The sequence below is a fragment of the Motacilla alba genome, chromosome 18 (genome assembly GCF_015832195.1).
Source record: "Motacilla alba alba isolate MOTALB_02 chromosome 18, Motacilla_alba_V1.0_pri, whole genome shotgun sequence".
Lineage (NCBI taxonomy): Eukaryota > Metazoa > Chordata > Aves > Passeriformes > Motacillidae > Motacilla > Motacilla alba.
This window is the reverse complement of record NC_052033.1, coordinates 6,009,541-6,020,983: the sequence shown is the minus strand read 5'-3', so window position 1 is coordinate 6,020,983 and position 11,443 is coordinate 6,009,541. Positions and strand designations below refer to the sequence as shown.

At 39.6% G+C, this 11,443-nt stretch overlaps 1 protein-coding gene across 2 annotated transcripts in view; it reads left to right on the top strand.

The window, feature by feature from the left end:
* Positions 1 to 370: 370 nt before the first annotated feature.
* LOC119709323 (protoheme IX farnesyltransferase, mitochondrial) overlaps positions 371 to 11,443 on the top strand; it is a 95,373-nt gene continuing 84,300 nt past the window's right edge. For both annotated transcript variants that reach the window (XM_038156937.1, XM_038156936.1), the window contains exons 1-4: positions 371 to 512; positions 1,643 to 1,767; positions 3,548 to 3,872; positions 10,863 to 10,987. In XM_038156937.1, the coding sequence (XP_038012865.1) occupies positions 470 to 512; positions 1,643 to 1,767; positions 3,548 to 3,872; positions 10,863 to 10,987 (618 nt within the window). In that variant the 5' untranslated portion in view covers positions 371 to 469. The remainder of the gene's footprint in view (positions 513 to 1,642; positions 1,768 to 3,547; positions 3,873 to 10,862; positions 10,988 to 11,443) is intronic.

Genomic DNA, 11,443 nt, shown 5'->3' with positions numbered 1-11,443 from the left:
GAGGGCGTGGAGTGTCCCTGTCTGGAGACATTCCAGTCCCACCTGGATGTGTTTCTGTATCACCTACTCTGGGTGACCCTGCTTGGGCAGGGGCCATTGGACCAGGGCATCTCCAGAGGTCCCTTCCAACCCTAACGATTCTGTGATTCTGTTATTTTAGGTAGGTTTTTTTGTACTGGTGGTACTGTACTTTTGACTCCTTCCACGCCGCTCTTATACATTGGCCTGGGGAATTTCAAACTTCGGTATAAAAAAACTCGCACGACCTCAGGGGACGGCCGCCCCAGGGCCCAGCAGCCCAGGCAGGGCCGCAGGACGGCCCGGACACGACCGCCCCCGCTCGTCGGGACAGCCCCGGAATGGCCGCTCCGCCTCCGCGGCAGCGCCGACCCGGAAAGCGTTCGGAGGTCGCGCCGCGAAGATGGCGGCGCCCAGGCGGTGAGAGGAGAGCGGCGCAGCAGCCGCGGCCATGAGCGCCGCCCGCAGCTGCCGCCCGCCGCGGGCGCTCGCAGGTACCGCGGAGCCGTGGGGCGAGAGGGCCGGTGTGCGAGCAGGGCTGGGGCGGCCCGGGGCTGCTCTGTGGAGCCGTCCCCGGAGCCTGCAAGGCTGTGCGTGTGCGTGTCCCCGTGTGCCACACTGCGCTGTGTGTCCTCCACACGTGTTTGACTTTAGTGCTGTCCTACGGCAGCCGCTTCCTCCCAGTGCTTCTTTGGCAAGATAATCTTGCCGGTAGTGTATATAGTAATGGGACAATACTATATTGTACGATGCTCCATCACCAAGGCTGCCTGAGCTCAAACAGCGCTTGGACAACCCTTTCAAGGTCAGGGTGGGATTGTTGGGGTGTCCTGTGAAGGGCCAGGAATTGAATCCGATGATCCTTGTAGGTCTCTTCCACCTCAGGATATTCTGTGAAAATGCGACTTACTGGTGCTCAGGAATTTGGAAGAAACACCCAAAATAATTGGGACTTGCCGACAGTTCAGTTTTGGGCCCCTTGGGATAAGAAAGAAAAGGAGGAATTGGAATGTGTCCAGGGAAGGGAATGGAGTCTGGGAAGGGTCTGGAGCACCAGAAGCAGCTGAGGGAGCTGGGGGGCCTCAGCCTGAAGAAAAGGAGGCTCAGGGGAACTTCCAGTTCTCCACAATTTCCTAACAGGAGGGTGCAGCTAGGTGGGGATTGGGCTCTGTGCCCAGGGAGCATGGGACAGGATAAGAGGAAGCGGCCACAAGTTGGGCTAGGGGAGAATTGTGTTGGATATTAGGCAAAATTTCTTCTCTGAATGGGTGGTCAGGCACTGGCATAAGCTGCCCAGGGCAGGTATAGAGTCGCCATCCCTGTAAGGGTTAAAAAACCGTGTGGATATAGTACTTAGGGACATGGTTCAGTAATGGACCTGGCTGTGCTGGGTTAATATTGAGACTTGATCTTAAAGGTATTTTCCATCTTTAATGATTCCATGATTTTGCCCTTTCACCTGGAGCAGCAAACATTTTCCATTGCGTGACCCTGGTTCCCATTTGTTGGGGTGTCCTGTGTCCCAGCTGACAATAAGCGCTGTAGTCTTAATTAGAAGCAAACTCAGTGGCAGAGAAGAAACTGGAATCTACTGTTATCTTTTTTCTTGTTTTCCATTAAACAGGATTATTTGTTTGGCATCTGAGGAACGCTGGTGCACGGCAGATACCATGCCGGTTTGTGCACCTTTACCACGTGGCCAGCAACAGGCTGATTACCTTTCAGTACTTCAACTTTCTCAAACGAATGGTAAGTCAAGTATGGAGGGATAGAATGTAAGAAAAAAAGATAGTGCAGAAGGTAATCTCACCCCTGAGGAGTTGCAGCTGTACCAATTATCAAAGATTAGGAACAGGCCTGACTTTAACAGGTCACAGCTGTAACCAATGAGAAGAGTGCTGTAAGAGAGTGGGTTGGCTGGTTAAGAAGGGAACAGGGAACTGAGAGCTGGGTTTTTTGGCTGTGCTGTGAGGAAAAAGGAGTCAGTGCTGTGAGGAGCTGCCCATGAGAAATTACCAAGAAGGTATGGAACTTCTGCAATAAGATAACAACAGTCAAGAAGTGTAGTTATCCCCTATTTCTCATTCATCCCATGTGATAAGTCAAAATGGAGATTAGTTGATAAGAGTAATACTTTTCTTATCAGCCAAACTCAGCAAATTTAAGTGTCTCTATTTTTCACTAAATCAGAGTTAAAGCACTTGGTATCCTAAAATGTTTTAGGCTGGAGGAAGCCTTTTGTATCAAGGACAGTGCCTTGTGCTGCCAAGTCTCCTCTGCTTGACAGGAGGCTTCTGTACCTTTGAAATAGGGCACTCATCTCCTGTTGAGAAACTTGGCATAAAATTGTTTTAAAATCATTATTTTTAAAAATTTACTTTTTATAATAAGGTCACACCTTGGCTAGCAGTCATACAAGTGGTAGATGAAACTCACTTGTGGAGGTGGTGTGTTCTCAGTTAATTAGCTTATTTGAGTCAAAATTCCTGAGCTCGTTAAGTTAATGGGTTACATTTACAGTGTGCTGTTAGTTTAGGTATTAGAAGAGCTGTAATTATCATTAAACCCCTTGAAATTACATCTTCTTCTTCTTCTTTGACCAGTTGTATCATATGTTGGTGGGATGGTAGTAATTTTTTTAAGTTGTGTTGCTGATTTGAACTGTATTCACATTGCTCATTCAGAGTTGCAGACTACTCTTCCTCATTGTAATTATTACTGTGTACTTGAAATCAGGATTGCTTGAAAGTTCTTTAAGTTCTCTGTTTCTGGTGCTTGAAGTAGAATATTTGGGGGAAGAAAATATGAGAAGAGAATCTAAATGCTCTTTTTCTTATTCTGTGTTTATTCTGTGAACGCTAAAAGAGTGCAAACAACTGCATCCTAATTTCTTGTTCAATATATGTTCCTTTGAAATTTGCTGTCTAATTAATTAACAAAAAGTTTGGCATAAATAATAATAGACTAATATGGGAGATGATTTTATATTATAGGTGGTAAATTGTATTTTTTGGCATATTTTTAATTTTTTCATTTCTTAAATATGCATAAGTTTAGTACTTATGTTTGGAAACTGAAGTTGTGTGGGCATTTGTATATTTCTCTGTTTAAAGGTGAATTTTCTTTGATTAAAGATTGGGCTCAATGACTTTGGAGGTCATTCCAACCTCTATTATTCTGTGGAATTGATTAGTTGTAAGTCACATTGTATTACCTGCTGGTTTTGAATATGAACAAAGTTTGCTGTTGTAGCTATGGGGGAGGAAGTAAACATTAAAATGCAGTTCTCGAAGCTTATATAAACATTGATTCAGCTGTGTGTTGTAAAGCTGCTTTTGTAATATCTAAGCCAACTTCAGAAATCTTTCTGTGTGTGAAATAAGTGTCTGAAATCCAGACCAACTCAGTTGTGTCATAGAGGTAGTTCTCCTAACAAGAATAAAATAGTAATAATATTCTTGGTGTTAATAAAGTGAAATGGACAGAAATATCTTTATCTATTTGTTTTAACATTTCTCATTGTATTTAGTATGTAACACAGTGCAACAAAGACCTCAGTCAACGAGCCAAACCCAAGCCCGATTCAATTGTGTCTCCTTTTCATGAGCTTCAGCAATTGGATCAGGAAAAAAAGGATGTACACAGAATTAGCTCAGTTTCACCTGTTCATCAGTCGTGGTCTGAGATGTCTAGCAGAAATGGGTTGAGAGAAATGAAATCAGCTTCAGAAACTGAAGACTCGGTCATACCAGTGGGAGCTGAATCCAAGGAAGACAGACAATGGAAAGAAATGAAGCTACGGCTGGATGATTTGCCAGGAATTTTGGCACGCTTGTCCAAAATCAAGCTTACAGGTATTACTGGTAATTTTTTTCTCATTTCTCTGCATTCTGCTTGAAGCAGAATTCTTTGGGATCTTACTGGTATGGTTTAGCTTTGCATGTGATAATTTCCACTTTACTGGTGTTAAGTTGGATCAGTTTCATTAAGTATGTGCTAGGAAAATTGTTTTATGTGGAAGCATTTAATAGTTGTCCCATTAATTTTGTTTAAAAACAATGAGAGGAGCTTCCATCCTGTTGTCAGCTTGTTTCTGGGAAATAAGCAAGTGTTAGTAGACAGAGTGCAGTGAAACTGGGTAAGGAAGTGAATTTACAAATGTGTTCAATATTTGAAGTTGTCTTGCTTAAGTTTTTCACTGTTTTGTCTTATTTACATACCTTTCACTGTAGTACTGCTGGTTGTGAAATTAGCCCTAGAAATCCCAAAGTAAGATAATTCAAGTGGTTTCTTATTATAGAAAGGAAAATGTTTGAGTATGACCAATTGAATTTTGTAAAAGAAGATCTGATTTACTTTTCATTCAGTGATAGTGTTGTCTTTTCGAACCGGCAATTTGTTAAGCAATTGCCTTGCAGCCTTAACTACATTTTGTCTTTTTCAAGTAATAATACATAACGACTTTAAGTAACTCCTTTGCCAATAGGAACAATTATAAATTACCCCTTTGCCAGTAGGTACTACTATGTATGCTTTTATTTCTAAGGAGGCTCTAATTATCTGACCAAAGCATTACATCTTGTCTATGATATAAAGTCCAAGAACAGAAATGTACTTTCCTAAATCCTTGCCTGGGTGCTCTCCAGTCGGTTAAGTGAATTCCTGATAACAAGACTGTTCCTTGCCCTAAGAATTTGTTATAATGAATGTCCTGAATTCAGTTTACTTTTACAAACTTCTTTGTCTTGCAATATATGAGTTTTCATTGTTTGTTTTTCTGTGGAAAAATCTTGCTGACCACATAGAGTGTATAATGGTAATTTACATTTTCATCTGTGTTCCTGATACATTTTGTCTTTTGGATTTGGCACAACTGATCTTGTTTGCAGATACAAATTTTCTTCCTCATTGTTTTTAGAAAGCCTGAAGGCATTTTGTACTGATTAAGGGACCAGAGAGAGAAAAAATTGACTATTGTTGAAAGCATTTGAAATGTTTTTTCTGTGTTTGCTGATGGGTAAGCTCAGTGCTTGTACCACATCTCAGTGTTACTGGTGCTTCTTGAAATGGGTGTTTCAACAATTTTAACAAGGTGAGAGTGTCATTTTCAAGAGAAAACAATTTCATGAGATACTTTTATGTGGCCTCAGAGAGTTGCTGCAAAACTCTTTAACAGTTCCTGGTAGCCTCTTTTAACTAGGCAAGCACCACCCTGGATTTAAAATAGGGTATAGAAATCAAAGGTTAAGGAATTTCATTCCCTTCAGGATTGTTGTTTTCTATGACAGTGCCTTTTGAAGGGTAAGCTTGACTGCTAATTTCTGAACAGCTGTAAAATTTTTAATCGAGCTTGCCAGCCTCTTGGGAAAGGGACTGTGATTTTAGTTTCTCTGTCTTCTCCTGTGCTTGGAGGAGTTCTTGATCCTAGGTAAATATGGTAAACTTTACCTAGTGAGAAGATATAGAGAGATACAGGAAAAAACTTACATCTTTTCTTGTTGTGATCTTTATGTGTTTGGTGTGCAGATTTTTTATAAGTGGAAAGTGTAAAAGAGTAAGTTGGATGATGAAGACTTTGTAGAAGGGGAGTTCTATTGTTGGTCTTTATTGGTCATGGGATAGGCTAGGATGTAAGCAGGAATAAGGCTGTGTGTAGTATGTAGAGCAAGGAAAATTTTTTTACAACTTGTGTAATCATTTAGACAAATTAATTATGTATTCTGTAAAGACTGTAGTGTTGTAGTTCTTTGATTTTTTTAAGGAAGAATAAATTCTCTGAGATCAGTATTCAAGTTGCAAATGTCATACAACTCAGTTCCTTTCACCCATGAAGTTGTGATAGATCTCATATCCTGTGTAGTTTTTTGGCAGACACTTTATTTATACTTTTTAGAGTATGAAATAACAAAAAAACAAACTCTGCATGATGCCAAAATGGGACTTCCTTATGCTCTGTTCTTTTCCTGCTGCTGCTGGAAAGGGATTTTTTTGTTTGTAGTATGAACTGTACTTCACCTTGGAAAGGAAATGAGTTTTGCTATTTCCATGCTTCATGTAAACTGCAGCTTTTGTGACTCTGCCATTAGAAGCACTGCCTTAAAAACAGGAATAGACTTTTGTTTATATTCTTTTGCCATGGAAAACAATTAGGGAACTCTTCATTAAATGTCACATAATCTACCTTTTTGGGTTCAATTTCCATCCATTCCCATCTCTGTGGTGTTTTATGTTGGCTGCTCTCTGAACAGCTGTATCCTACCACCCAGGCACTTGGAAAGCTAATGCATCCCTCTGATGCATTTTCAGAATTATAAATGCATTGTTTTCAACTTGATCCTAAAGTTGCTGTGTAACTGAAAATAGGAGAGAGACAAGGGAAGGTATGGGAATAAGAGGAAATTCTGGAGATTTATAATGTGCGCACACACTAGGAATTTCAGGTTGTCTTGTCTTCCTAAATTTAACTTCAAGTTTAGATTTAAGTAATGTTTCCTCCAAGGATTACAGATGAAAACTCAGATGAACTATATGTAAAACCACAGGAAAATCAAAGTTCAGTTTTTAGTTTGGGCAAACTTAGGAAAGCATGATATGAAAAATGCCATGTATTCCCTTAGATAACACTCTAGGGTTTGTGAACATTTCCTTGTTGTTGCTCCTGTAGCATGTTGGTCTTTCTGTGGGGACAACCAGCTACATTGGAACAGGCTGTTCCATCTTATTCAAGGGCAGGTTTGTTGGGGTTTGGAGTAACCTGGGATAGTGGAAGGTGTCCCTGCCTGCAGTAGGGGGTTGAAAGTAGATTTTCTTCAAGGTCCCTTGCAATCCAAACCGTTCAGTGATTCTATGATTCTGTGAGGCACAGCACCCTGTGTCTTTGAGAAAAGACTGACCATGGCTCTCCATGCTCTAGTCTGATTGGCCAGTCAAAGGCTGGGCTTGGTGATCTTGGAGGTCTTTTCCAACCTACTTGAATCTGATTACGTAGCACCTGTCTGTGATGTGGATCAACATGTACGGACAAATATGCTAATTTCTGAGCATTTTCAGTTTTGAAGACTAAACTAGAAATTTTTTTTCATATATCTTGTTATAAGAAAATAATTCTATTGTGCATAGCGAACAACTGGAATTTATTGGATGCATTGCTTCTGTATGGATTTGTGTCTGTGGAATAGTGATCCTCTAGGACAAATGTGCTGAACCTGAAACCAGAAGCCTGGAGCTATTTGGTACTGATTGAAGGTGTGATTGTGAGCATCCTGCTTCATCTCTTGTCTGTTGTGTATTGGTGACACAAAGATGATGAAGATCCAGTTTTGCATCATAACTCTTGACGCTTACCAAACTGCAACAATGACTAAATAAGGGGCCTGTGTTGTGTTTGTAGGCTGAAAGTTTGGTAACAGCTGCTATAGTAAAAAAATGCATTTGCTTTAGTGGAGTTCTTGTATGTTCCAAATCGATTAAGGAATAATAGCATTTATTCTTTAAATGAAAACTTCAGTACAGCCAGAAACTTTGAAAAATATTTATTGGTTGTTACTGTTCTGATTATTGCTAGTTTACCTTTATTAACAGTTCTAAATATATTTATTATATTTGTCAAAGTAGTTCTTCTTTTGTGATTATTAAACCAGTAACTATTATCCCATCAAAGAAGCTAAAGCTTTCTGGCAATTGGTTTTCCATGCTACAAGAAAAACAAATGAAATAAAAAGAAACCATTTTTACAGGTAATTTTAGCAAAGTATTTTAAAATTGTTTGGTGGTAAGAAGAGGTATGCTCTGTTTGTAATATTGCACTTGAATTTTGCATGATTTGGTGCAGACTTGTTTCAAATCATTGTCCCACATTTAAGTTTGCTTCAGGAACATGGCCTTTATTAGTGTGCAGGTTATAATCTGTATCAAAACTTTGATGTGCCCAAACAAACCTGAGTTTACAAAGGACATGTTGGTTAGGTGGGGGGCACTGAATACTGCTGCTGCAGTTGGCTTTCCAGAAACCGAAGTGTGAAAACTCAGGAAGGAATATTTCTTCAGCTTTTGGGAAGCAACTTTCTTTTAAGGGCTATAGAAACTTTTGCAGTAAAGTAGTGAAATTGTTTGTTGAAATAAAAGTACAAATGCATTTTCTTGTCTCCTTCTTTATGTGCTGATATATCACCAGTACAGAATTGGAAGGGAATTCTAGAGCAGGATTGATTTGCTTTGGCTTTCTGTGCTTTTATTTTGGCTTGGCTACGTTTTAATAGTAGGTAAACAAAATATGGCTTAATGATTCACATGCTATAAATGCAAAGGATTTATAAAGGCAGAGCACATTGTGATGGAGTGGAAAAGGAATGTAAAGAACACACTCAACTTTTGGACTGTGTTTTTATGCCAGAAAAAATTATAATTCACTCTTTGTCACCAATCCATTAGCATTTTCTTTTTCATCTACGTTGATGTGTGAGACAAATGTCCCCTGTTAATTTTTGTTAAAGCTAAAAATGTTTAAAAGACTGAAAATAAGGCTTAGGCTGAGATCATAAGTTTAAATCTTGGCTTCTTTTTGAAGAGTGTGTATAATGCCAGCTCCCATCAACAAGTCTTGAAAGGATCGATTCCATCTATTATGCAATTAGATGAAGTTAATTTGGCCCCTAATGCACTAAACTAACAGGGATTAAAAAACAAACAGAGTCAATGACCTCATTCCCTTGATGTGATCTCAATTAAATACACTTTTCCTCCATGAGGGAAGTTGAAGAGTAAATTATTGCTTCCACACTTAAAGAAAATAAACTTCCCAATCCAAAGGGAGCATTTTCCTATTTACTGCTAGTGCGCTGTATTGGAATATCTGGGCAATGAAGAAAGCAGGGGATTCCTGGTGTGCAAACCCTGCCCGAACAAGAAAAAGTACCTGCTTTAATGGGATATGGGAGAGGATGTGCTGTAGCCTTTTTAAATGAGATCCTGATAAGTCATGCTCAAATGACTGGCTAAAATTAATCTGGAGAAATCAATGGGGACTTTAATTAGTGCTGTAACTCTACAGTGTTAGAATTTCTTTGGGGTCAGGGTAGTTGGTAATGTTACACTGACTGTTTGCCAATCCATTCCACCTTTCTTCTCCAGTAAATGAGTTGGTGTTTTCCCCTAATAAATTGGTGTAAAGTGCTCTCTAAGATAAGTTTTAATTAAATTCTTGTCTAGAAGCGAGCGTGTGATTTATTATGTAAAAAAATGAATGTAATCACTCTTGGAAATGCAAATACCACTGTTCACTGTCATTTTCAGTGCATTTTTTGAACTCTCTCAGTTGTACCAACACATTTCAGGTTTTCTTGTGCATTCCTAAGGAGGATTGAAGAGTTTGGAAACTAACACAGTGTTGTAATTATATAATAAATAAGATCTAGTCTTTTAGAATGATCAGTACCATCATGTTCATTTGTCTGGTGAGGCAGCAGAATCTGTGATTCTTTCAGAGCTGCTCAGAGGGTGAAGTTCTGTCATAGATCCACTGTATTGTAGAAGTAGTCCGTGAATCTGTAACAAGGCTAAATATTTAATGCTTATTATAATATGCATGTTATTATAATAATAATCAGCCATCAATGGATTTTAATACTTAGAGAAAAGTTGTGATGGGCAGCAAGTTTTCTCCACTGTGTTTTCAGGATTAAATCCTAAGGTTCTTAGGCAGGCACAGTTCTTGAAATGAGCACTTCACATGTGCATCCTTACTGGCAGGTCTCTGCCATGACATTTAGTTTTTCATCTCAAATAGTGCTGCTTTACAGATAATCCAGGTATTTTCAGTCAGCAAAGATTATTTGTTTGTCATTTAACTTCAGATGAAAAGGAAACTTTGTAGGAATCAGGAAGATAAGAACATTTTGATGCTTTGATTTAAGATAGCTGAGGTCTGAAGCATGTAACTACATCAGAACATAATTTAAATACCTTCTGTTTAATAACTAATAATTTCAGATTATAAGGTTCAAGGTCATGAGCAAGATGTTCCATAAGTGTACTGACTTTCATAGTGTAAGAAATTTGTCATGTCATACCATTTCTTGCCAAAAGTGAGGCTTTTGAGGCCTATTATTTGGTAATTACAATATTGGGATTAAAACTTCGGTAATTTTTATTTTAAGGATGTGATTTGCAGTACTGTACTGAAGTTACAATTTTGCATGACAAAACTGAAATGGATTTTTTAATGAACCCACTCAAATTTTGAGGCCATTAAGTGTTGCTGTGTCTCTGTGATGATGTGATTTTTCTTTCAGCCCAAAGTGGGCATGTCAAATAGGAGCAGTGGGAAGAGAGATTGTGCAGTGAAATTACTGTAGCTATATGCCCCAAATATCTTTTTGACTTTGCACTGCTTAAATTCTTACTATAATTTGATATAAAGCATGTATCTCAGTGTGGGATTTTTTTTTCTTACTGTTTTTCTTCTGCGTTAGACTTTGTAGTGATGTGTGAGTTACTGGAACAAATATCTGTCCTGTGCGTGTTGTGTGGGGCAGGTTGGTCCTGTAGCAAATCCATAAAATAGGGAACACAGAGACACAAGTTGTATCCTCACATCTTCTTATAATGTGCTGCTGCTTTTGCGTTTCTTATTTCATTTCTGGCAGTTCTCCTTCTCATTTTTGATTTCTTTATGTACAGCGTTTGTATTAATTATACCCAGTACCTGGAGCTAGTGTGAACCATAAAGATAGCAAAAAGTTAATCTGCACAAGAGTTCTTCAGGCTTTGAAAGCCATAACTCTAGTGTTATGTACAAAGATGGTTTGTTGTTGATGCTTTGAACTGTGCTCTCACTTGTGTTGCAGCTCTGGTTGTCAGCACTGCGTCCGCTGGCTTTGCCATGGCCCCGGTCCCTTTTGAGCTCACCTGTTTCCTGCTTGCCTCCCTTGGAACTGGCCTGGCATCCTGTGCTGCCAACTCCATCAATCAGGTCAGTCCATCTCTTCATCTGTACAGCAAACCAGTGTCATCCTGGCTTCTGAAACGCTGCCAGGAGTGTGACTGGATGGCCGGGAGTGCTGTGCCTTCAGCTGCTGCCTGAGCTCTGAGCTGCTAAAACTGACACCACAAAAGTAATATATGCCTGAGAATTCAAGTGGAGTTGCTAGGCACAGTTTGTTTATATAGAATGGAGTTGATGAGGTTTTAAGCCTCCCAGTAATAATGTTTATCTTGGTAATACCCAAGCCTGGATCCCTGGAAATGACAGGAAGAACTGGGTAATTGGAGTGTAAGAATAGCCAGTGGGGCTCCAGCCTTATGGGCTAGATTCTTTGGTCGTGTTATTGTATGACCTTGTTGGATCTGTCTTAAGAGTGGCTCAGATCCACTTAAAACATCTGTAGTGGGACTTCAGTGGGATTTTGTCCGGGTTGGGATCATGGCA